At 38.5% G+C, this 25915-nt stretch overlaps 1 protein-coding gene across 1 annotated transcript; it reads right to left on the bottom strand.

The window, feature by feature from the left end:
- Window positions 1-11403: 11403 nt before the first annotated feature.
- On the bottom strand, window positions 11404-17591 carry LOC104162099 (cysteine-rich venom protein-like; the record flags this gene model as incomplete). Its single annotated transcript, XM_009700749.1, has 7 exons — window positions 11404-11531; window positions 12170-12258; window positions 12968-13062; window positions 13642-13787; window positions 14329-14419; window positions 15666-15794; window positions 17530-17591. Coding segments are annotated over 7 exons (740 nt in total), but the record flags the coding sequence as incomplete, so codon positions are not given.
- Between the last annotated feature and the right edge of the window lie 8324 nt (window positions 17592-25915).

The following is a 25915-nucleotide window of genomic DNA, read 5'->3' as shown; positions in this document are numbered from 1 at the left end:
TATATAGGAAGAAGTGAAGATGTTCTTTGATAAATATTGTTGCACATCTGGATCTACTAACTAACTTAGGATATTTATCTTTTAAATGGCTGTTGGTTTTTTCATCCTACCTTTCCCTCTGATGGAAAAATATGATGTTGGTGAGATATTTTAGCCTTTATGTAAATAAATGTAAAAAGTTATGGCAGACTTTCAAGCTTGCAGACAAATAAAAATAAGAAATAAAAGGGTAATTTAAGCAGTATCCTAACCTAAAGAATGAGAAAGAAGCTGCAGTTAATAATCTTACAGAATATCCTCAAGCATCATTAGGAGTGGCATTCACCTGACCACACATATGCTATACATTTCTATGTCTGATCTAACCAGTAATGCTTCCCTTTTAAGTCAGAAGAGAGAAATAAAAACCTCCAAGAGCAATTGTTTTGATGCTAAAGGAAGATTCCTAAAATAGGCTAAATAGGCCAGGTGAATGCAAGGACCTGGCACTCAATGCCCTTTTGGTCATGTTTGTTGGCTGACACAGGCTCAAATCAGCTTCAGGATGCGTCCTAGAAGAGAACCGCCATGGTTTGCTAAAGAGGCTGATGTTATTTAAAAGTCTGAGTTCAGTTCATTGAAGTCTGAGCTATCAGCATCCCTCAGCCAATGTTGTGGATTTATGGAGCATGACTTGGGTGCACGCCAGTCTTTAAGCTACTTCTTGGTGTGTGCTGTTATTGTGGACATAGCTACAGAGACCAGAAAGGCAGGATAAAATGCAGCTTGCCTGCACACTGTGGCAGAAATATTTCTTAGGTCTCCTTAATTTTGAGCTGAATAAGTTTTTTTGAGAACATTGACATTTATCCCATTTCTGTGGTGTCACAGTAGAAGAGTTTTTTCATTAAACATTAACTTTAAGGCTTTGAGTCAGCAGACAAATACCTCACCTCAAGTTGAAAGCTCAGCTAAGTAAACGTGATTTGTTCTTGCAGTGCTTAAATAGCCTCCTTCAACTTGAAGAGGCAAGTAACAGTAAGTGTGTTTTCTGACTCTTTGATAGCAACAATAAGATTGTCTTGATTGGATCCATATCACATCCCCCCAGCCTCTTACCTGGTTCTTTACAAATGTGGGGAAAGTAAGGTCACTAATGCACCACTAAAGATTTATTACAGGTTGTCCGTCAGAAAAGGGAGGAAACACAATGGCCAAACAGCAATCACAGCGTCATAGGTAGATGACGGTTTAGTTTACCTCCTTGTTACAGCGTCGTTTGTGGAAGTAACTGTATTTTATTTTTCCTTTTGAAATCACACAGATTTTCTTCTCAATGGAAGCTCTTGCTTGATTACTATACAACGCTTTTACTCTCTCCAATACACAAAGAACTGATAAAGGTTGAGACGAGAAGGAATTACTCAGTGTTTTTGTTCTCCCCTCTAAATAAAACAGGCTAGAGAATTACACTCACTTAAGCTGTGTTTGGCTAAAGCATACCTTGTTGAAGGGAAGCATGATGGGCTTTAAAACTTCATTCTTTCATGTTCTGTTTTTATTGCATGAGCATTGCAAAGAAGGAATAAAATGCAAAAGCAGAAGCTTTTGGTTGAGGTGTATCCCAAAGTTGCAGGAAAGCTGTTTACAATAGATAACAGGGTTCGTTCTCCCTTACAAAACGGCTGGTTTGTACTGCTCTTGTGATAAAAAAGGGACTACTGCAGGGAAGACGGATGCTTTACATACACCTTAAAGCTCTACCTATTGTCCTAAGAAAGCAATAAGAAATAGTATATATAAGATTAATGCTTTAAGTCCCGGATGCTACTTGCAAAAGATGTTAGTGATAAATCATGTATGTCTATTGCCATGTCTTGTGTTAAGATAAATATTTCTCTTGCTCACCATCAGTCCTCTGTGCTTCATTGTATCCGGGCACTTGAGCTGGCTCCTGTAGAGATGCTATTCTTGCCAGTGTGAAATCCCTTACTTAAGTCTTTCTCTAAAGGCAAGCAGGTATTAAGCTTCTGAAAGAGCACAAGGAGATGGTTTCAGACATGGCAATGTATCATCTCAGTTGTCTTTCCTTACTGAGGAGTGTCTCTAGGTTTCAAAATCCAGTCTGGAACTATGAATACACCTGTATTTGTGTTTACTTTACTCTTTGTATCTTGCCAGAAGAGCACTAGGAAAGAGCACTTGTCAGGGAAACTGAGGAGAAGTCTTTTGTTCCTCACTGACCTTTCATGATACAGCTTTCCTTACTGACATCAGCAAATTCAAGTGCATGTCAATCTGAGTGAGCTCCAAGTTTCTCTTGGGTTATAGACACTCTACAACATCACTTGATTTAGATTTGTTACCTTCAATATGTTCTTCTAACATTCATGTTAATCAAAACAAGTATTTCCCCAAACATAGGAGAAGGTTTAAATGGAAACAGAAAGTTTTATTCTACCAAAGCAAAGACTGGAACAAGCTGCCCAGAGAGGTTGTGGAGTCTCCTTCCCTGGAGATATTCAAAACCCACCTGGACACGATCCTGTGCAACTGCTGTAGGTGACCCTGCTTTGGCAGGGGGGTTGGACTGGATGATCTCCAGAGGTCCCTTCCAACCCCGACCATTCTGTGATTCTGTGATAGTGACTCTAGAGAACTATTGCATTAGGTGAAGTAACTGCAATGGTAAATGTATTCATCTCTTTGCCTTGTTTGTGACAAGTTGATTTACAATCCCTGTCTTGTGTCGCAGGAACTTTTGTTCCTCATACCAAGTTTTTTACCAATTTCCTGTGTTTCTGAATTTTAAGGTGTCTATTCCATTATCTGTAAAAGTTGTGCGTGATTTCCATTCCCTATTTGCTGGAAACTAGATAAACCCCTCTCAGCTTTATAAATCGTCTTTTTTTTCACCCCGATGGTCTTTTACTGTTTCAATTTTGCTCAGTACAATGTTGTGCGATTCCTGCAAAGGTCCTATGTGCTCCATTTGCTGTAAGGAAAGGCCACATCACAGGAGTGATGACTATAGGAAAATTGGCACGCTTTCTGTTTCAGTAAAAGGGCCTGTTCCCATCTCTTCCACTTCATCGTGCCCTTCTATTGAGAAGGTTCAGTACTTCTCTCTGCACTAAATCTTGCAGAGTACACAAATGGTACAGAAATCTTAAGTGAGCTACATAATGCTAAGTTTGCGGCAATAATCATAATGCAATGCATGCATGAAGAGTCAAAGAGGGTGGTTAGGGAATATTCCTCAATTAAAAGATGTGTTAGCTTCAATTTTCCTAGCTAATACAGCTCCCAGTGCTACTTTTGTACAACAATCCATCCATAGCAGCCAGATTGGAGAGGGTGTCTGTAGACTGAGACTGTAGGAAAGAGGCTCTAGGGAGCTGATCCCAGAAGACCTCCTGCTACGTTTGGTGCTTTCATCATTTATACAAACATCAGCCTCTCAGAGGTCGACCTGTAATGTTCTTAGTGGCACAGCAGCAAGGTGCCGTTTAGTGGCAATGCATGAAATAATTGGTCTGCCTTACATGACGATTTGTCAAGACAGAGCGATAGTAAATATCTGATTTTGATGTCTCAAGGACTTCTGTAAACTCTGAGCCTTGCCACAAGTTAAAACCCAAAATAAACTGTGCATTCTGTACATGTGTTAACACTCATCTACAAGTTCTAATCAGTACGATCTTGGCACAAGTCACCAAGGTACATAGAACAATCAGTATGGTATGTTAAAAAATCCTACAAGAAACTCCTATATTGTTTGTTTTTCCTATGTACAACTAACATCTCCTTCAGTTGTCTGAATGTTAGGCGACTAAGGACTTCTTTTGTAGCTTGAATGCTGACCAAATGAAAGACATGATTTGTGACCTTCATAATTAATTTACATGACTGTTTTTTAGTTACCAGGAAGAAGGTACTAAATCACTGAATACCCAGAAGCAGTCCTGTGCTATTGAACTGACAAGATGAATTTATTATTTCCTTGCAACAGGCCAAGCACAAATTCAATGAACAACTGCAACCCAACTTGCTATCTAAAATATAATACCCCTTCCTGGACAAACCAACACTGGAGGTACTACAATGAAGTGAGAGCAAATAAATATGGGCATATAAGGAAAAATAATTTCAATGGAAAAGTCCAGTCTCTGAAGTGTTCATACCAACCTGTGAAAGATACAAGTTCTCATGCCATAGCTCATTGGATGCCACATTTTTCTTAGACATTTTCCAGGTACAACTAAAACATATGCTTACCAGCATTAAATAACTCCTATAGGGCTCGCTAAAAATCTTTTATTCTTATTTGTTCAGCAGATCTGTCTAGCTAAATCTGCAACGACTGTGAGGATACTGGGATAATTTAATCTTCAAAGATTTAAGCTTGGTTTATGACATATGGTCGATATTATGTCAAAATGATCTGGACTATTGTTGTGTTTCAAAAACACCCATCCTTATGTTTATTGATTACATAAAAGGTGGTCCAAGGCCCACTCAGGAGGCAGGGCAAAAAACAAGGCTAGAGACAGGTACACTGAGATGAGACAGGCTGAGCCAAGATTGATCTCCTGGGGCCATGGGCAGCTGGTGGAAGAGGCTTCAAAGACGACTGGTCAAGGCTATTAAAGCCTATGAGTGCCCTCGGTGCCCTAACACCTTCTCGATGCACGTTATTAAATACTAGGCTTGTTAAGTACCATTCCTAAAATAGTAAGGAGATTTATCAGAAAATTCACTGTGAATGGCAATGAGGAGTTTGGGTGTATGTTTTGACAAATGAAACATGTCCCGTCTTTTGTGTCACTGAAAAGTGTCAATCAGATCCAATCATTCCCTTGTCTCCAATGGGCTTTGGAAAAAGCTTTTCAGGTGTAACTACTCCTAGCACATCCTGAAGACAACCACACCATCCTGTGCCTGTTATTTATAGCTAAAGACAAATATGTTATAAAAATAAATAGGTATCTTAAACAAGGGCTGCTTTAATTTCTCCTAGGAACAGAGTTAGCTGAGACAACAGCATACTGGATAGCAGCACTTCTTCATGCAAGCAGTCCACTCAGTATAGGTGCCTGAGGAAAGAAACAGGGTAAAGAGTTTAGTTTCCTTCTCTGCGTACATAAAGTGGTAAATAAAGCTGCAACAATAGTTCTCCAGACAGCCACAAAAACGCAGAATTCCAGGAGAGTCTACCAGATAACCACCAAGTCACAACAATAGTGCCTGCTTTGGAAAAAATAACAGGGAGGAGACTCAAAACCTGATTTTGATCTGGAAAGGCTTGCAAGTAAAATGTGTCCAGATTTACTAAACTTTCAGACATGAGATGTTTGCCTCATTTCCTGCCATTCTCTCAGATACTCAGATTTCGCCTTGGACCAAGAGAAAGAATGCTGTCCTTAACGCTTTCAGAAGAGTTACAGTGTGTGCACACTAGGTGCTCCCAGATCCTCATGTGAATCTTGCCAGATATTAACTGACTTGCTGTGACATATGCTGTTGTCACAACCAATTAGTAAGTTCTTCTACTTCCTGGAAATATTTATGGCTAGAATCTTGTATCATTAGACTTTCATTGTCTTATGGATCAAGGTGTTGAACACAGAACTTGACTTTGAGTTAGCCTACCTGTAGACGTCTGTATTCATATACCAACAGAACATCCTGCAACTCCTTCCTAGCTGGATACAGAGCTTTTAGTAGCAAAAGAGCTTTTTTGATAACATTTCCAATGTTAAAAAAGAATCTCTGATGAAGGACGTGTTTTGCTGCTATAAGTTTCTGTGCAGCACAGGAATGTTGGAAGGTGAGAATTCTTCACACCTGTGAGTTGACAAAAATATTCCCATAAAACATTCTAACATTTGGACTGTACTTGAACAATATCATATTTTGTGCTGCTCATCAGGCTGAGGAAATATGTATGGTGTCAAGCATAGGACTGAAAAAAATTTCAAGGAGGCTTGTCTGTAAGCCACAAATTGGTGATGAATGCTTTAAAGGACATCTAGAACTTGTGGTTAAACTGAATGATTAAATTGTTCCATGTGATAGATTTCCAAGATACTAAATGTTCAGGCGAAAACTCAATTGTCTTTCAGATTTATTCCTTTTAATCAAACACAATTTTGCATTACTAACACATTACCCCTGTACAATAAAAAGTGAAGGAAAAAAAAAAACACGCAGTTTTTTCACTTGTGATGACAAATATGTTGAGAAACATCTCCTGACATAAGAAATAGTGACACCTGCACAGGAACCACTCCCAAAAACAAAGCACTAACTTAGGAATCTACTTAAAAAAAATAAGAGACACTTTTATGTTTTCTGATACATTGTTGGGTGAGGAAGGAAAGTCTCCTCCATCGTATGGCCAGAGTTGCACAGCCCCATCTGCACAAGAAGTGAATCCATTCTTACTTTGAAATTACTGGTTTTGTGTAATTTCTGTGCTTCAGAAGCAGTAGTGCTTAGAAAATCTCCCTTAATCCTCAGTATTTCAATCCTGTGCAAAAATCACAAGGGCTACATTTCAACTTTTGCCAAAACAAACATCTTTTGACCCTTCAGGAATCACTTTGTGGAAAACTTGAGTTATCATAAGTGCCTGCACAAAGAATGCTGTATAACACTAAATAAAAATAACATGGTTTAACATATAATTCTTTTGTTATCTTCCATATAGGTTTCTGGAATTTGTTTACATTGGGAAAGGACTTTTTAAAGAAGAAAGATGAATGGTTATAAATGCCTTAAAATAAAAATTAATGTTTTAAAGTCAATTAATAAAAAAAATCTTATGTTTCATTCAAAATTTGTCAACAAAACAAATAAAAGCCTTAATTTGATTTTAGTTTGGCAACGTGGGTTTTCCTCCTTTACTTCCATCACTTTATGCAGAAGTGGGAGAAGAAAAGAAAGCAGAAGAGTGTTAATGGTGAAAAATAGAAATAGAAAAATGTCATTTGATTTGAAATTATCATTTCCATTACTGTGGAAAAACCAGAAAATCTGACGATACGCATTTTAAGGAACAATTTTCAGTTACACGTGTTGAGCAATTGGGTTGCCCATCAGTAACAGAATGAATAGTTAACATGGGCCATTTCCTTGATGTATGTGAAAGTATTTCCCTGTCAATCTGTTACCTCATTTTTTCCTAAAAATTGCCGTTCTTCAAGACTTGTTATTGACAAGAGTGTCAGAATATCTTTGTTAGTGCTAGGGAACAGCTCATTGGCTTCATTGCCCAGAGCCAAGACCAGACGACTGAGCCCAGTGACCAGCCTGTGAACCTTCAGACATCACCGGCAGGTCAGCACGGGAGGGAGTGTCATTTCCTTACTTGTATCTCCTGGTTCCCCATGTCCCCTTGCCTTGTGGTTAAACTGAGATATAATTATACTGGAGGTGTGGCTACCAAATGTGATATTATAATTAACAGGTCTTAGTGCTTCATAGGCTCTTTCTTAGCATTCACTAATTAATCTTCCTTGCCCTGACTATGTCAGTTTATCTCTGCGTTGCAGTCAGTAAGACTGAAGCACGGAGGTTAAATGTCTTCCTTGCAGCCTGGAGCGGAGACAGTAGCTGTCAAGTAGCTTCTTAATGAGAAAGTCTGTCTCCTGTTTTTCACAGTTTAATTGTGGCCCTTACACTTAGAGGAAGCCAATTTTTGGCAGCCTGGCCCAGAAGGGCTGGGAGCAGCCCAGGGGTGGGAAATATCCTTGTTCTGTCCCTGCTCTGATGGCCCTTTGCTGCTTGGTCTTGCTCAAGCATCTTGGTACAGTTTTGTTTCTTGGGAATTAATTGGATATTCTGACAACACAAATTTCTAATGACATGTCAAGGTTTCCAACCCTTGCCTTCCATTTAGTATAAAGTCTTAACTTTAGCTGCTTAATCTGCTGTTATTGTAGGTGTGATATGTTAAGGACATGAGGGATGCAAGATTTACGGAAGAGTTGTTCTCTCTATCATACAAATAGATGGAGAAAACCAGGGAAGATTTAGGCCCACAACTCTCAGCAAGACTTTGTGATACTGAAAGTGAAAGACCTTCCATTTTGCTTAGCCCAGAGGCTGATTCTCAAACAGCCAAATTAGATAGCGTGACTACTGCAGTTGGCACATTTTAAATATCAAAAATGTTCTTTCTTCACAAGCTGTAAGACTATTAAAGTTACTTCATAACGTTTGTTCAAAGCCCTGTGTATAAAGTCCTCGTCATGTAAGTTAACTGCTGAAGAGCTCTTACATCATTCTCCACAGATAAGACTTAGACTTATAGCATAGTAGTTGCTCTTATCACCTCTCAGCATATGTGCTCCTTGTGAGTTTATCTGGAACCAGAATAGAAATTGTTAGAAACTCTTGGTGTTACTAACTTCTTGCCTGAACTACACCTAAAAAGTAGCATGATTCTGTAGATGTAACTTCAGCACATACCAAAAACCATGTGCCAGTACCATAGAGGAAACAACTCTCAGGACATCAGTATAAAAAATGAGTTTGTGAAAATACAATCAGAGAATGGAGAAAAATGTTATTTGACATGCTGGATCTCAGTGAAGGTCATATTGCTTTTACCTCACCTGTATGTAGGGGCAACTCATATTCAGAAGTATCTCAGCCTTTCCAGGGACATGAACAACTAAGTGGAGTGACCCAAGCTCTCCTTAAAGTCTGTATTGAGAAACAGGATCGTCCAGGTAGCATTTCGTCTCGCCTGCTCTTTCTTCTATTCCACATCAGTATCAACAGGGAAGCAGAATTTTTTGAAATCCGCTATGAAAGTAGGAAGGTTAATGCCTGGGTACCCTGCAGTAGCCCAGCAGGATGTGTGATGCTCCAGGGTGTCACTTCATGATGCAGAAGATCTCTTCCAGCTCCTGCTGCTGCCAGGTTCAAACACCATAGCTGGATATCCAGAGCACAAAAGCTGGCTCTTTGGGGAGGGAGCTTTCTGAGAAATCTCCAATAATAAAATCATTCCTCTTTAAATATTCACTGGCCCAGAGAGAGGTGGAGGAAAGAGAAAGTGTGTGTGTGGAAGGAATTTTAACCCCCATCTCCTTGGTTGTAAATAAAAATTAAATCTTGGAAAATCTCCCAGAATACACTTTAGAGTTTTGCCAAAATTACCTATCCTCCTGTAAGAGAACTGGGGTTTTACAGGATAGTATTTTCTGAGGAAAGCATAGGTTTCTCAGGAAATTTTCACCCAGCTTTAGTTCGAAGTATGCTTTCTACAAATATTGCTGTGGTTGTAGGAACCTTGAATAGTGGCACACAGTCATGATTTTGAAACGGAGCTTCAGGCAGGTAGAAAATCAAAGCTACCCGAGTTAGTCATTGATATCCTGGAAACCATAAATTACCTTAATTTGGTGGTATATATTGCTTTAATATGGTGGTAATTTGGCCAACAGAGACAGGATGAAACAGCGGAGGGGAAGAAACCACTACCAAACTGTTTCTATATGTAGTGATTATTTATTCATCCAGTATTAGCTAAGAAATGCTGTGCAAGCAAGTGTTAAAATCAGGCCAGGGTAGGTCCAGAACTTTAATTTCTGGCAAAAGGAGGAGCCCTTTGTACAAGTAGCAAAATGAAAACCCACGTAGCTGAAAGTCTGGATATGGTTCACCCTCTTGTGTTTTTAACTGGAATAGCAGTCCTACGGAGAATGATTTTTACTGATCTGAAATAGGAAGAGAAGGTGGTAAGTAGGATCAATCCTGCTCAGGGCTGCTGTATGTGACTCAAGATCTATGGAAGACCAGCACCCATCCTGAGGAGCAGCAGGAGGTCCAGTGGGACATGCTGGTGCATCCCACATGGCATCAGGAGATATCGCTTGGGAGAAGTGTCAGGAGGAAGGTTAGTGGGAAGGAGATTCTCTGTTCAGTGAGAAGATGCTGTTTCAGATGTTTGCTCATTTTTTAAAATCTATTCAAGGTTTATAAACTGTAAGCAAAGAGCTTCTAGTTCCTCTGTGTCTACCTTTTTATTAAAGTTAGAAATATAAAGATGAGATAAAAGCTATAACATGGAAAAAAAAAAGCTGTAAGATGATTCTGAAATACTGTTTTATCAATGTAATAATATTGTCATTATCTAAAGAGACATGATTGTGATAACACCCCTCACTAAATGGGTCAGCAAGTTTCTCCAGGTAACCAATGCCACTGACAGGTAAGAAATCTAAGTCCTCAGTTCTGGGTCAATACAGATCTGCAGCCCTTTGAAGTCATGCCCTGCATTTTAAAGGGCTGTGAAAGAAATGAAATGAAAAACTTTACTCAAGGTGATGCATCATTAGAAGCAATACACAAACGAACACGGCACTGTGACCACATGCAGCAGATCCAGCTAAACTTCCCTCTAGGCAGGAGCTGGTGGCCTGCCTGCGTATAGAGGTGGGAGAAGGCACATCTGAGAACGTCAGCTGAACTTAGTCCTCTCGGAGATATCCTAAAGGTGTGCTCTGCCAGAAATTGGCACTAAGGTGGCTCCAGGGAACTTCTGGAGAAAATCAGATATTTTGGTGGGCATTTCTGGGGACTTGGATCTACTGCCTTTTTTTTTTTTTCTACATGCTGCAATATGAATTCCAAGTGAGGACGGGACTTACTCATCAAGGCAATGGGAAGGGATATATACACCTCTTTCTTTGTATGAAAAAAAAATTTATATTTCTCGACTGTTGGTGCCATATGAAAAAAATTATCATTTATCACCTGCATACACAGATGTATCAGAAGCTTTGTGCTAAGGCCACAGTGTAAAAGTTGGCAGATTCAACGTGTGCCTCTTATTTTGGCCGCACAAAAAATAGGATCACTTTTTGCTTTGTCTTTCTTTTCCTGTCTCATCTCCACTCGCATGAAGCATCAAAGAGCCTTGAAATATCCATAAGGAATTTTCAAAAGTAAAAAACTGAATTATAAATAACTTAATTGAAAAGCTCTGTTTGTGACTTGGTGGTAAATCATATATTTATTTAGCAGGAATACATTCTATTGATAATCAAAGATAAGGTAACAGAAGAAAGTTAAGTAGCATTTACCATATTTTGCAAAAAACCCAAAGTGTTTTAAAAGTGTGTTTTCCATTAAAAATAAATGAATTGATGGAATATCCACTGCAAGGAAAATCACAAAGTAACACCTTAGTAGCTTAAGCATGATTTCTACAAAGTCTAAAATAACACCAGAGGTTATTTTGATCTACTGGACTTGTTTAGGACTGAGATAATGGTGAGATTTCAGAAAAAAATGTTACTTATAGGACAATCTGAGCTGATGCACTGAGAGTGAATACACATCACAGTGAGTTCTACTCTTTCCTAATAAGTAAGTCTCACGGCAGCTATAATGGCATCCACCAGGACATTACATGATTTGAGTCGTGCATCCACAGGTAGCAGGACACTTCTCCTTCACCAGTGAATGCTCACAGCCCAGCAAGATTTTCATGGTTCTACAGTGTCGAAGGACGTCTTGATACTTGCAAAAGTTGGCTAAAATACAAGCAACAGAAACAAAACCATGAAATATTAATTGCAAACCAAGCCCTGGTACTTCTGCATTTACCAAAAATTCCAAATTTCCATATCTATATAGTCTTTGTACTTTTGCTCTGCTGTTAAAATCGCTTGAATATTATAGAAAAGGGAATGCAGGCAGAAAGGTAGTATTTTATGGTTCTCATCTATTAGTATGCTTTGACTTGCTCCACATGGAAGGCTGCAGAACCCAGGGTCCTGTGCAGATCTTCAAACACTTATGGTTGCATGAAGCCTGATGATCTATTCGTGCCCTTATAGATGTACATCAAGACATTTTGTCTCGAGCTTTTCAGAAGAGGGCAGCAGCAGATTAACGGTGTGATAATGCACCTGTTGCTCAACAGCAACACAATTTACCTGTCATCACAGGATGGTTGAGGTTGGAAGAGACCTCTGAAGATCATCTGGTCCAACACCCCTGCTCAAGATTGTGCCTGTTCTGGTGGGTTGTTTAACCACTGTTATTTCAGGGGGGAAACGAAACAGGCAGTTCTAGGATCTTTTGTCCAGATTAGCAAGAAGTAAGTATGCAAAAGTAAAATACTACAAAGGAACAACATTATTATCTGAGGTAATGCAATGGCACTTACTGCAAAGCCCTCTGTCACAGTGGCCAGGGCAGTCTGCACATTTTGGTCCGCTTTTGTAAGGTGTAGCTATTTGCATTGCATTATTTCCTCTGAAATTTGAAAGAAATACAACACAAAATGAGTGCAACAACACAAAGTGCAGCTCTGAGCCATTAACAGGAGTTTGTGTTACTTATCTCAATGAAAGGCATCCAGAAATTTTTGGATAAAATTATTTTCATAAACAGTCATGTTTAAGTTTCAGATGTTTATAGAACACAAGAACTTTGATTTTAAATAATAGGGACGATAAGGTTTAGAGAAAGAAAAATAATTTGTATAGCATTATTAGTTAAAAAAAAAAATCTTATGTGCATCCTAGTTCTGCTTTTCTAATGGCTTTCAAGTGATTGTGGCTTATAAGGAAATAACCTCATGAGACACCTTCTGACATGCGGCTGTTTCAGATGGGCTCTTTACTTCTGTGAATATTCATTTACTTTCACTTTGCATCTGACTTTCTTGTTTGTGGTCAAAGTTATAGGATGATTTGTGCATGACACCTGATTCTGATGGAGATAGACCTTTCTTTGATCATATGCTAAAATTTCCCTAGTATCTGTTTCAATGTGAAATAAAATAAATATTACTATTTAACCTGATTTTAAACCCACAATTCACATTGGCATCTTCAAAATTATAAATGGTTAAAATAAACTGTAATCATTTTATCCTTCACATGACCAATGGACCGCAGGATTTTTTTGAAACCATAGCCATAATTATTGCAACTTAAATGAGTAAAAAGGCAGTACGTACGCAGGACAGTAGTGGCAAACATAAAAGTGTTTGAACTGGTTCCTAGGACAGTAGGCAGCTGCACATCCAATCTGGTAACTGTTGTACCAGATTAGCTGTAGAATGAAAAATAAGCACATTATTTCAGAGTCATGTTTTATTGACTTCTCATCAAAGAACTCACAATATAACAGAACCAGAAGATAATTTTTTTTTGTTCCATTATGTCTATTCAGCTTTTAAGTTTACAGTTTAGCTGTCAGAAAGAATAAATAGAAAAATGAGTTAACCATGTCCTCCAGTTTCCAAATGCTTTTGAACACAGTTTCTGGCAGGACACTAAAGTTTGAATTCAAATATTTTCATCATAGATGTTTTGCTTTGTTATTTCTTAATTGGGTATTGCAATCCCTATATAGAAAATATTTATTTCTAAATTAAAAGTATTTAAGTTTTTTTCCTACAGAATAATATTTCTCTTCTGGACAGCTCTACCAAAATACTGATTCCATTGCCTCAGCATTAAATGAAAAAGAGTTTTAATTTATTGTTCAGCTTTGATTCAGAGTGTGAAAGATAGATAATGGTTTGTTGACAGTGATAATTTTTTTTTTGATGATAAATATCTCCCAGCTCCCTTAAGTGAACTCCTGTAATTCTAACATATCATTGCAGTTTGTTTCAGTTCTCCATACCTGAGTATAGCTCTTGATATCGACATTTTCCGCAATCGCTCCAAGTCCGTACTTGAAATTAGAGGACTGATTGTACCAGACTTGAATGGTTTCAGCCCATGTCCTTGCATAAGATGACAGTAATACATTCTCACCGCAGGGGACACCTGAAGTAGAAGTCAGTCTATTTTATTACTTAGGAGAGAAGCAAGCTTTAGGGTGGGAGGTAGGACAGAGGGGTTGTAGCTACATCCTAAAAAAATCTCTACCATGCCAACCTATTTGCCCTGTGATTTTAAGAAGAGGACAACACATCTGATCCTATGAAAGCTGCAGGAAATGTTACTCTGATTTTGGTGAGCTTTCAGTCACAGATACTTATTTGACAGCAAAGTGTTACACAGAAATGTCTGTACTTGGTCGTACTAACAGTCATCTATTGTGCTGCCTTGTCTCCAGCAGAAGCCAAAAGCGGACACTTCAAGAAAGGTACAAATCTAGGGCAAGTACATAGCAATTCTCTCTCTCAAGTTCCAATAATTTGTCTTTCAGGGTATTTATCTGACAAAGGTGATGTTTTTGTAATTAATAATGCTAAAAAGATATTCTACAACAGATTAAAAGTTATTTATTTCTAGATCACATGCACAGAGGTCATCTGCAAATTGTCATTAACCCATCAGCTTAGGTTCCATAGTTGTTGTGTACCATTAATGACTCTCTGATCTCTTGGGCTGATTTTCATCTCACACTTATTTGCCCAATTCTGGGCATTTTTGGCAGCTTCCTCACTCCAAATCTGAAAGACAGAAAGGAAGAAGTATCCAGGTCACAGATAGGGTAGTGCAGTCCATGAGAAGAAAAAAAAATGGGGAGTGACTTGGGCATTTTGTGCTGAATGTTCCTATGGTCCTCAACAGAGAGCAGAGCAGTCGTGCCAGTTTACGCTACTGGGGCATGGGTACCACATTTCTTCAGCTCTTAAATGTTGCAGAGCAGATTATTCTGCATAGTATCATGCAGTCCTGATTTCCAGATGGTCCTGATTAATAGGAATTTTATAACATGCTGTTGCTTTCTTTTGTTTTGTTTTTTTTTGTGTTTTTTTTTTTTTTTTTTGTCTGAGTCAACATTGCAGGGTGCAGTGCACTAAATGGTATAAAACTGATTTTCAGCCCAGGTGCAGCTGAGATGTAGTGATAGACACCAACTGGACTTTGAACCTGGGCAATGTTTGCAAGTCTCATCATGCAGACTTAACCATAAAGCACTAATCAGCTCAGCTGCTCATGAGACAGGGATAACAAAGAATATCAGGGGTGACAGGGATGGCAACAGTGATGGGCAAAGCAAGTTCAGCTGAAGAGAAATGGCTATGCAGATTTAGGTCTCTTTTGCCCCCCTGACAGTGTACAATTCAGAAGCATGCTGCTGCACATGCTCCTGCTCCATCTTCGCTTTACGTATTTTTTTGCTTCATCAGGGGCTTATGTTTTTCTTCTATTAAGGGAGCTGCTTATCCCACAGACTAAAGAATGTTATCCATAATCTGAAAGCCATCACTGGATTTTGTACCTTATCCCCAGTTTAAATGCTTTCTCTGAAAAGGCTTGCAGTTGATGTCTATTGCAGTGAACAAACATAAAGCAAGAACTTGTAATTCACTGTGCAGGCTTGACAGCAATAAATAGATGTGGTTGGGGTAAATCTGTGTTCGTGGTTCCTGTAGACAAATAACTCTAGGCATGGAACAGTTCCTAAATTGCTTAATTGAAACTAAGATATGTTGGTTAGGAGAGAGGTTTCGAATAGCACTTGTGGCCCGTCCTGGGACCTTTGCAATGGTTTAACAAGTGCTCGCAGCATCAAGGTGTGCAAAATTAAGCATGAAACCTGCAGGAACAGAGGCATAAAACTCTAATTTCTTCATCTCAATCCCAGAGCACTTTCCCTGCCCTCTCTGTTCACTGACTGTGGGTTGTTTAGAAGGATACAATCTTCTGCTAATTATGTGGAAAGCAGGCTAATTGCAATGCATAGCTTACCATCTTCAGCATGTTCCTGGCCGTGGGAATTACAGATCTCCGTATTTCATTGTGTTGCTCAAGGATCTGGGTTTGAGTTTGAAGTATAAAACGATGAGAGGAAAAGTCTGATTGTTTATGCTGAAAATCCTAGAAAACAATAACAATGAAGGTTCCAGTTATCAGAAGTTTAGTAAGCAAGATAAAATATGAGCATCTTGTCAAAGTAAAGCTTCTTGGACATTCCTAGCTTTCCTTTATTGGTTCTTCTATTCTTATAATTGTGGATTTTTTTTCCTACCTTCCTTGATTTGAACTGCGTTTTTAATTAGGAGATGTGACCCTAAATGAAATCTGTAGATAGGAATTCTACCTTCATATGTCTCCACATCAAACATGGAGAAAGCTTAGGTCTGGAACCAAATCTCAAGACTGGCTTTGACCTTTTGTGTGCACTACAAAACTCCCTTGCTCTTGTCAGTTGTAAGCTTTGGAAGTATGTGAAGCTGGATCAGAACTTAGGACTGTTTGCAGACCTTCTGAAATACCTAAGGTCAAGAAAGCAATGAATAATTTAAGTTGTTTCTTACACAGTGATGCCAGGTCATGAATCCTTGCAGAGAATAAGAGTTGCAATGCTTATGTTGGAATTTTCAGACTAAAACATCCCTCAGGAAAAGATTCTGCCCACATAACATCTAAAAATGAAACATCTCAGCTTAAGCTAGACGCCTTCACCCTCTTTGTCATTACTGGAGAGGGCAGAGGTATCTCATCCCACAAAATCTGAACTCCTTATTAGGACTGGATGAACCATTCTCCACAAGTACTTTTTTCTCCTTCCTTCATTTGTAAGGAGAGCCTGACAGAGATCTGGACAACTAATACTTTGATGCTTAAGTTGGGAGATGAGTTCTGCCATTAGTGAGAGGTTCTCTGTTCTGGGAACTGGTTCATCTTATTTAGTTATAGATATCTGTACCATAGATGTAAATATCTAAAAGTCATCTCAGTTTCCCTTTATGGTCAATGAGAAAAGCATAAAATGAGAGAGAACAAATTCTGAAATGTCTGAGTACTATGAATGAATCCCACTGCTTTGTCTTCAGAGCTCAATTCCATGTTTTAAAGGCTGTAGTCAGTGGTTTTAAATGGTACCTAATGCCATCTGACATGCTCAGAAAGCCCTGCCTGTCTTCAGATCGTTGCTCCAGGAAGGTACAGCTGTCTGTACAGCCACTCATGAACGGCGCAGATACTCTGAGAGTCTCAAGCTGCACTAAGACACTTCTCTTTGGGCAACTGAAACTACCCTAAGGGGTGTCGTACATCCTGTTTAACTCAAGACATTTACAGTGGCAGAAATAACAACTCAGCCAGTTATTTTAGGCTGCTACTATGCTCAGGTAAAGGAAACAAACAGCTTAGGACATAGTTCACATAAGTTTTATTGAAGAAAGAGATGATTGGCATCCCTGAAGTACTTCTTTTCATTCATTAGTAAGCAGATCTTGATGAATAGATCACATTCAAGTGTCTACGTAGTAGGTATCTACATCTTACAAGATTAATCCTCTTTAAGGAAAGGTGAAGACTAGATTTCTGATACTTAGCCAAACTATTTTGAGATAGTTTCAGTTCATACTTTTGGGGAAAATGTATTGTTAAAATTAGCCTTGTGAAGAGAAGCATATTTTGATAGGCAGAAGAAATAGCTTAATACAAAAATACATGAAAAACAAGAGTTCAGGTTTATTGTGTTATGTTAACAAGCTAACAATAGTTTCAACCCTGAATTGTAAAGCTCTAGAGAACACTAGATCAGACTACACTATGTCAGGTGTCCATACAATGTGCTCATCATTGCATGGATGAATGCTCCTACCTGTCCATCAGATTGGTGTAGCAAAGCAGCCACAAAAATGATTGCAGTCAGTAGATCCATTTCTACAGAGAAAAAACAGAAAATAAAAACCAAAATCCATTAATCTGTGTTGCATAAAGTTTATGCTGTAATGTGATATGTAAGCAAGATACAAAGCTGTTGTGAAGTCAAGCCTGCCACAGAGAAGATTATTTTAGTTGATGCCTAATACAGTTGGATGTGCTGAAACTGTGCAAATGAGTGTATGATGTTGTATGGGCACCACTATCTCGTACAGAGAGAAGATGCCGCCTTGCATTGAAGCAGGGATTGCAAGTAGCATAAAGGTGCATGTATCTTGTAAAGGATGGATCAACCCCCTCTTGACTTCTTTATTCAAGATATCTTGAATGTGCAACATTTCCTTCATCTTTACCTCCTTGTGTAAAAGAAAGCCCATTAATTTGTTCAGTAGGGTCACATTAGTGTCCTGCTCAAGCAAGCACCATCCATATTGTGAACTGGTATTTCGGAGTGGAGCACCGAACATATCAACAGTTGTCTCCATTTCTTTTCTGCTCCCCGTTTCCTGACTAAATCAGCATCATAATGGCTCAAGCAAATGGTGGTGATCACCCTCAAGTTACATCTGACACCTAGACATAAGCAAAACTTTCAGGAAATAATATTGGCTATTACTCTCCAGCTGCTAAGATACCTTATAGAAGCAAGTACCATGGCATGTACACAGACAGTCTGAAACCCACTCATGGGATACTTTTTCTGCACATCAGAAAAAGTAAAGGTTATATATCTTTGTATTATTGAGGATATACAGGAAATCATGTCTTTTTGGTTGGTAAAGAGTAAAGATGTGGCAAAATCCCGAGGAAGAGTAACTTTGAGCTCAACAGGTTACCTTAAAACAGGCTGAAGCAAGCAAGGAAAACGGTCGTAACAAAAACTGTCAAACATAATAAACCTTAGAGCTGGCCTCTGAGAAAAATCCATAGCGTGAGCAGTACAGGTCAGTGGTAGAGATCTAGGAAATCCTGCTTGGTAGGTAAACTATTGGGATAACACCTGTTAAAACTGTAAATATACAATGAAAATATAAACAATCCACCAATCCATCTCTGCTAAGTGACTAAATAAACATCTTGATGTTAGGTGAGAAGAATGAGTTAAGTTCTACAAAGCGCATTTCCTTATGGTAGGAAATGAAGGATGAGTTCACATCTCAAAGAATTAACAGCAAGTTACCATGGTCCTGGAGAAACAACTTACATTTCATTCTTCTTTCGCTGAGTAGAATGAATATTTCATGTTCCTAGAATGATGACTTGGAAGAGATGGCATTTATAGCATTATTCATATCCTGTTCATTGTTTAACACCTGAAATTGCCTCTAGATTTTTGATCTGATCTCCCTTTTATTTATGTTGGGTTTATGTTACTGAATTGAGTGGATTTACTTGTTATCTAGCCTTGTGTGAATGAGTTAGCTTGCATCAGTGGTGTCAGAAATTGCTGCTTATTATAAGGAAAATAATGATAATAATAAAAAGAATAATGATCGCAATCCAGAAAGCGTGTTAGTTTTCTCTCAGATGCTTTCGTGTGACTCTTTTCATTCGCAAGTAATGCAGCAGCTCTAATACTTTCGTCTTCACCGAAAAGCAAGTTCTGTATGTTGTGGTCTCTAACTGGGCACAAGCAAGTTCACTTATAAACCTCGTTTGGGGCTAAATTTCCAACTAAAATTCAACCCTGTTGAAATTTCCCAGGCCCTGGGAAAGGCCTGCCAGAACATTGGAAAACATGAAGCTTTTCAAACATCTTTCTTTGTGTGTGAAACCTCCTTTATGTTCACATTTTATGAGTATTTCACACTAGTTTGCAGTAGGTAGGAATGTTCCAACATAGATGTCACAGTGTATAATGTCATGGTAAAGGGTTTGATATAGTGATGTTTTTGCCAGCGTTTAACTTTGAGTTTGAGAGTGACTTCCTCAGAATTTAGATGCTAATAATTATAGGCATAGCTGGAAACATTCATCCTTTTTACAACACAAGAAAGACTTTCCGCTAAGACTGGAGGTCAATCAACCAGAGAACACAAATATACCATGTGATTTTTACACCCAACCAAAAGATCTTAGGGCTAATACTCACAGCAAAATGTTCATGAACAAATATAAGGCATGAGTCCATATATTAGAAGCAACATTTTAGTGGCAATCAAGTCACCGTTGGAACAAGGTAAGTTCTTCATTTTTTTAGATGCCCAGCTATGCAGAGTTTCAACCTACCTCTAGGGAAATTAAACCAAACAAGAAAAATGAAAATACTATTCTTTTTCACTTGCATGGTAGCAATGCAAAACTAAGTTGTCTGAGTTCAGATCAAAAGCTCCACACACTGTTGAGTTATTCAATGCAAGGTGCTGTACTCTTTCATGAGCTCACAAAGTAATGAGTCTGGCCCATTCACTCCCAAACTGATACTATCAAAAATGGTAACACAGCACTGCCATGGAGAGATGTGAGTTTGAATCCAATGGGCTTCACAGTGATATTATGATGGCATTGTGCCTGGCCTAACAAATCTTAACTCTTCGGAGGTGTATTCAGCCTATGAAAACACCAAGAGAATGTGAACTGGTGACTATAACGCTCCTGGTACTAGGTAGGTTGCAGCTACATTGATCATGTATTTCAGTACTGTGTTCTGTTGCATTATATAAATCAACAGGACAAATCCTATCACACCTCATGTCATTCAGATATTCAGTCTTTAGCTTGTTTTCCCGTGATTGCATAAGGAAATCACCTGCATGTGGTAGAGACAGGGATCTTATTCACATTAATGAAGAATAAATTCTTAAACTGAAGGGATATCTTTGGCCACTGAGAGGCTGTCATGTCCTTACAAGCAGAAACAAGATCTTTCTGGGACTCCCCAGATAAGTGCTGCAACTGGAAACATAAAACATTTCTAGCTCCAGAACTAAACTTGATTAAAATACTACTGCACATCTTCGATTGTCAGACAGTACAATCAAATCTCTCTCTTGGAGTAAATGTATTAAGCATTACTTTTAAAGTCAAAAGATGACAGTTCCCAGATACAATTATCTTTCCATGTCAATAGTATTCAATCCACTAAATCACTTCCGTGCTTCTGAAAAGACAAATGCTAGCAATGCATTTTTAGGTAGCACTGCTTGAAAATTGGATGTTTCATGTAAATTTGATCAAATGTAAAAAAAAATAAAATCTATAGCTAAAAAGCTAGAAACAAAGTTCTCTTTGAAAAATACAGGCCAGGCTTTTCATGTTTAGTCCTGGTGCTTCACTCCTCAGCAGAGCCTTTTTCCTGCAGGTGATAAAGCTTTCAGGGCATAACAGATTTGAAAGTTTGTAAGAGTGGGAATATTTGTCTTTTCAGTTACTCTGGTATAAGTTTTTTGTGTCTTCTCTGAGTTTACATCTTTAACTATCTTTTTATAAAAAACAATTCACTCTGTATTAAGAAAATGCAATCAGGTTACTGCATACAATAAGATATAATAGACATGTTAATAGTATGTATACCTGAAAGCTTGGACAGATAGTATTTCTAGATGACAAAATTCTGAGTTCAGCTGTGCTAGTATATCCCGATACTCAAGTGAAATAAATTCAACATAAAAATAATTTCAAATGACATTAGAAAAGCATTTCCTGTGATTGACCACCCTCTGCAAAATGGATTAATTTATGTTCACTTTTAAATAATGAAGCAAATTAATCAAAGTGTTACCTTTTGATCTAAAGAAATGTGGGAATTTGACTTTACTGAAGACATTCTCACCCACACAGGTGGAAGGTGTGCTTTCTAAGCAGAGGATATGATTTATTTTAAAATTCTTCCTCTGGGATTATTATAAGGAGACATTTTCTTTTAATTATCACATTTGGTACAACTTAGATATTAACTACATTAGCCTTTGTAGCCCAGTGCCCAACCAATACTGACCTAGTGATTCTATGGATAAAATCTCTAATACTGAAATTAAATTCTGCAGATATTACCTTTGTCCAGTAACTTCGGTAATTTAGGAAGAGTGGCAGGAGTGAGAGGCTCTTCTCGCTCTAGGGTTGTGTGTGTGTCTGTATATATATGTATGCGCGTTCCCTTCTCTTTCTTTGTCATTATTTGCATTATGACATCAGTTTTGGGGCTGCACATTTTAGAAGAAAGAACTTTTCTTAATGAACAGGTGACTGGAAATGAATCAATCCAACTCCATTGTTCTGGTTTTATTTGCTTATCTCCAGGGCAAGGAAAGAGAGATGCTCTGTCCTTTTGCAGCACTTTGACTTTGCCTTTGCCAAAATACTTGTAGTCTGAGCAGCAAGTTGCAGTGCTGATGTTGTGTTCACAAAATGAAAACTCAAGTTTAGGGATGGTTGCTTTGCAATTGTCTTTTCTGGCTCTGGCAAAAGAATGGAATAAATAATTTGAGGCAGAGACATGTCTAACTAACTAACTAAAAGTCTAACTAACTAACTAACTAAGCTTTGCTAGACAAAATTTATACTGTGTTAGCTCACTGAAGTCAAAAGGCTGTGGCACTAGGCATTACTCTCCACACAACTGACCCCATGTGTTGCTCAAGAGTAACCTGCTTGTAGGATGGCTACAGACGTCTACATCTTCCCCCTTTAGTCTGAAGAGATATGTGGCATGTTTACTTTTTTACTCCAGTACAGCATCACTCAGCGCACCTTTCCTTTTTGCAGAAATTTTGCTTCCACTCATTTATAAGGTAATATCACAAAGTCAGCTTTGACAGGTCCTCAACGCTCAACTCCACTCTATTTAAACACAATTTGTCTTGCTTCCTTCTATGCTGCCTGTTGGCTTTCAGAAGACATAACACATCTACACATCTCCTCATTCTTTTCTTGTGGTCCCCTTCCTCATCCTTGCCTTTGCTGTGATGCCTTGCACGCTGAGCACGATTTTTGTTATTCTGGGTTGAGGTTGCTGTCCACAGTACAACTCAATATCGTTTCATTGTTTCCTGTTTTCTGCAGTATTTCTGCAGCTATACGCTGTTGCCAGCAGTTTAATATCAGATTACAATTCCTTTCTAACACAGCTGCTTTTGTTCTTTATTTATATAGCAGGCAGCACTACAGAAAGTCGCTTATGGTAAGGTCTCCCATATCCTTCCATGTTCTGAGATAAGGGCAAGGGTGCTTTTTTTATCTGAAGTGCTTGTGACAACTTTGATGAGACCAGGATTATCACCATCACAAAGCCTAATAAACTGCCTACCGTAGTTATTAAGACTGTATCTCTGTTGACTGTGGGGAGACAGTCTAGCACCTCTAAGTACTCAATAAACTGCCTACCGTAGTTATTAAGACTGCATCTCTGTTGACTGTGGGGACACAATCTAGCACCTCTAAGTACTGTGTCCTGTGAGATAGTTCCATTATTTTACCCCATCCACTGTACGCAGTAATTTTTGTTAATTTGCCTCAGTCACCTGAGCTTTATTTGTATTGTTAAAATGACTACTGCAAGTATTTCTTTAAAGTATGCCACACCTGTTTAAATAGTGAAATCCATTTGTGCTGTAAAGAATGTCTGTCAGATATACTACAATTCATGGTCTATGGGTAAAATAATTGGGAAGAAAACAAAGATTGTTAAAACTGACATCCGGGACCAAGGTACAAAGAACAATTTGCTGTATCAATTCCCACTTCCTCATGTGGATTACCTGAAGGGGTGGAGTAATTAAGATGAGGCCACATCTGGAGTGCTGTCTCCAGTTCTGGGCTCCCCAGTTCAAAAAAGACAAGGAACTGCTGGAAACAGTCCAGTTGAGGGGCCTGGAGCATCTCCCTGATGAGGAAAGGCTGAGGGAACTAGATCTATTCAGCCTGGAGAAGGCTGCGAGGGGATCTCATCAATGCTTATAAATACCTTAAGGGTGGGTGTCAAGAGGATGGGGCCAGACTCTTTTCAGTGGTGCCCAGCAACAGGTTAAGGGGCAAGGGGCACAAACTGAAACTCAGGAAGTTTCATCTGAATATAAGGAAAAACATCTATACTTTGAGGGTGGCAGAGCACTGGAACAGGCTGCCCAGAGAGGCTGTGGAGTCTCCTTCTCTGGAGATATTCAAAACCTACCTGGATGTGATCCTGTGCAACTGCTGTAAGTGACCCTGCTTTGGCAGGGGGGTTGGACTGGATGATCTCCAGAGGTCCCTTCCAACCTCAACCATTCTGTCATTCTGTGTAATTAAAAAAGAAATTAATTCCATAGAATTTTGCAAAAGTGAGTATTTTTTAAAAGATAAATTTCACTTAAAAAAAGAAAATCAGCTGGAGAGATTTGACTGTGGAAGTTCTTCTTCCAGCCCTTATGTAAAGTTGAACTACTAGAATCTGATTTGAGCTCAAACAATGAAGGCAAAATTCCGGTTTCTTCAATTCTTCAGTTCCACTGAAGTTAATGATAACTTAACTAGTGCCTTTGACTAAAATTCATGCTGTTCTATATGGTTCAGGCTTTGCATAGGTCTTCTTTTGGCTGTAAAAACACCTTGCAGACTTGATCCTTTTAGCTAACATTGTTTTGCAAAAAGAACATTATTAATTTCTTCCACACAACCCAAGACACCTTGCACTCTAGATTATTATTAGGGAGGTAAGCAACAGGGTAGTAATTCAAACAGTTACTGTCAGATAGGGGTGAATGCCACACAAAAAAGGGTAGCTCAGGCAAAGGCAAGGCACAGAACCACAGAAGCTGAGTCTCTTTGAAGGTTATTGGACTACCACGGTCCAGATGCTCACTGGAGACGATTTGCAAATTGGAAATTTTGACTACAGCACCATTATAATATAACATCATTGTTTTTGAACTGGAAGAGACATGTGTTCAACCAGCATGGAGAGCAGGTAGAGCAAATTGACTCTCCTCAGAGAAACACAACGTTCAATGTCTGTCCTCAATCTTCAGAGAGCAAAGCTACTCACCATGACTTTTCTCCATCACCTCTCAGTCCAAGCAGATGTACTGATTAGATCACTGCCCACTGTGGCACAGCTGCAGTCTTTAAGGGCTGAAATTTTCTTTCACTTTACAAAGGAAACATTCCAGGCACCATCGCCTACAGGCGACTTTTCAGATCCACTGTTGGGTGCAGACCTGCAGACTGGCAGTGTGATGGCTCATCATTTGCTGGGCTGTGTTGACTTGACTGTTGCATTTAAGCCTCTGCTGAGCGTGGCTTAATCAGATCTGCAGTGGTGAGCAATGAGGAGCAGCTGAGAAAGACCCAAACCATCACCTACCAGCTAGATTTGGAAAGAGACTTCTGCTCAATTCTGAGATTGTTTTGGTCTTATCCTTCCAGTGGCTGTTACTGGACTTTTTGTGCTTATATATATAATATAATGTAACTGACTTGTAAGTTTAAAACTGCTGTGAATAAATATTTTTCAGGTTTTTTGCTCTCTGGCCAGTAGCAAGGAAATTCTCAACAAGTGAGACCGTAGACTAAGCACACACATAACTGCGTCTGACGATGGTTACCTGAGGCAGTGTTATTTCAATAACTACTCACTTGTGCCACAGACAAATAATCTCATAAATAGATTTAATAGTTAAATATATTTGTATATAGCCTAAAAAACAGGGAGGAAATGTTTCTGAATTTCCTGATCTCTTGCTTTGAAATGAAAAGGGAGATTTTTAACCTTTTGTGACTTTTAAACAGGAGTTCATTACTTTTACATTCTTCCTTAGAGAAATGAGCATCCTAGAAACACAGTACAGGAGAGGAAAATATAGAGTACTGTTTTTTTCTTTTTTTTTTTTTTCAAGGATAGACATCATCTTGGCAATTAACAAAATAAGAGAGAAAATAGTCAGCATAATCATGTTAGTCACTCCCACTACCTACAAGGACTAGCCAGGTTAAATCTGTTAGTTTGCCATAGAATTTTGATTTGTTTGACTAAACATCTGTTCTAAAATACTAGTCTGATTCTTAGTTAGAAATAATCTTTTTTTTAAAGAATGATGGCTTCACAATTGAATTCAGAAAGTTATAATAACCCTAGCATATTGTTACTTGAAAAAAAGTATTGTTAATAAAAACCATAATAAAGTTGTGGGTTTGGTTTTTTTTTTTCATGGTCAAATATAAGTCTATCTTATTTGGCTAATCTATCACTTCTTATAACCACCATATTAGGAAATTCCCACTGAGTATGTGTTCATTTGCTAGTTTTGTTGAATAAATGTTTGACTACCAGATTTGAAGTGGGATTCACTTCCCTTACATTGGCTAACTCATTGTCTAAATTCTTAGTAGTCAGTGGACAAGGCAGGTGT

The sequence above is a fragment of the Cariama cristata genome, unplaced genomic scaffold (genome assembly GCF_000690535.1).
Source record: "Cariama cristata isolate BGI_N322 unplaced genomic scaffold, ASM69053v1 scaffold2800, whole genome shotgun sequence".
Lineage (NCBI taxonomy): Eukaryota > Metazoa > Chordata > Aves > Cariamiformes > Cariamidae > Cariama > Cariama cristata.
Note: the sequence above shows the minus strand (reverse complement) of the source record. Positions and strands in the feature narration are given on the sequence as shown.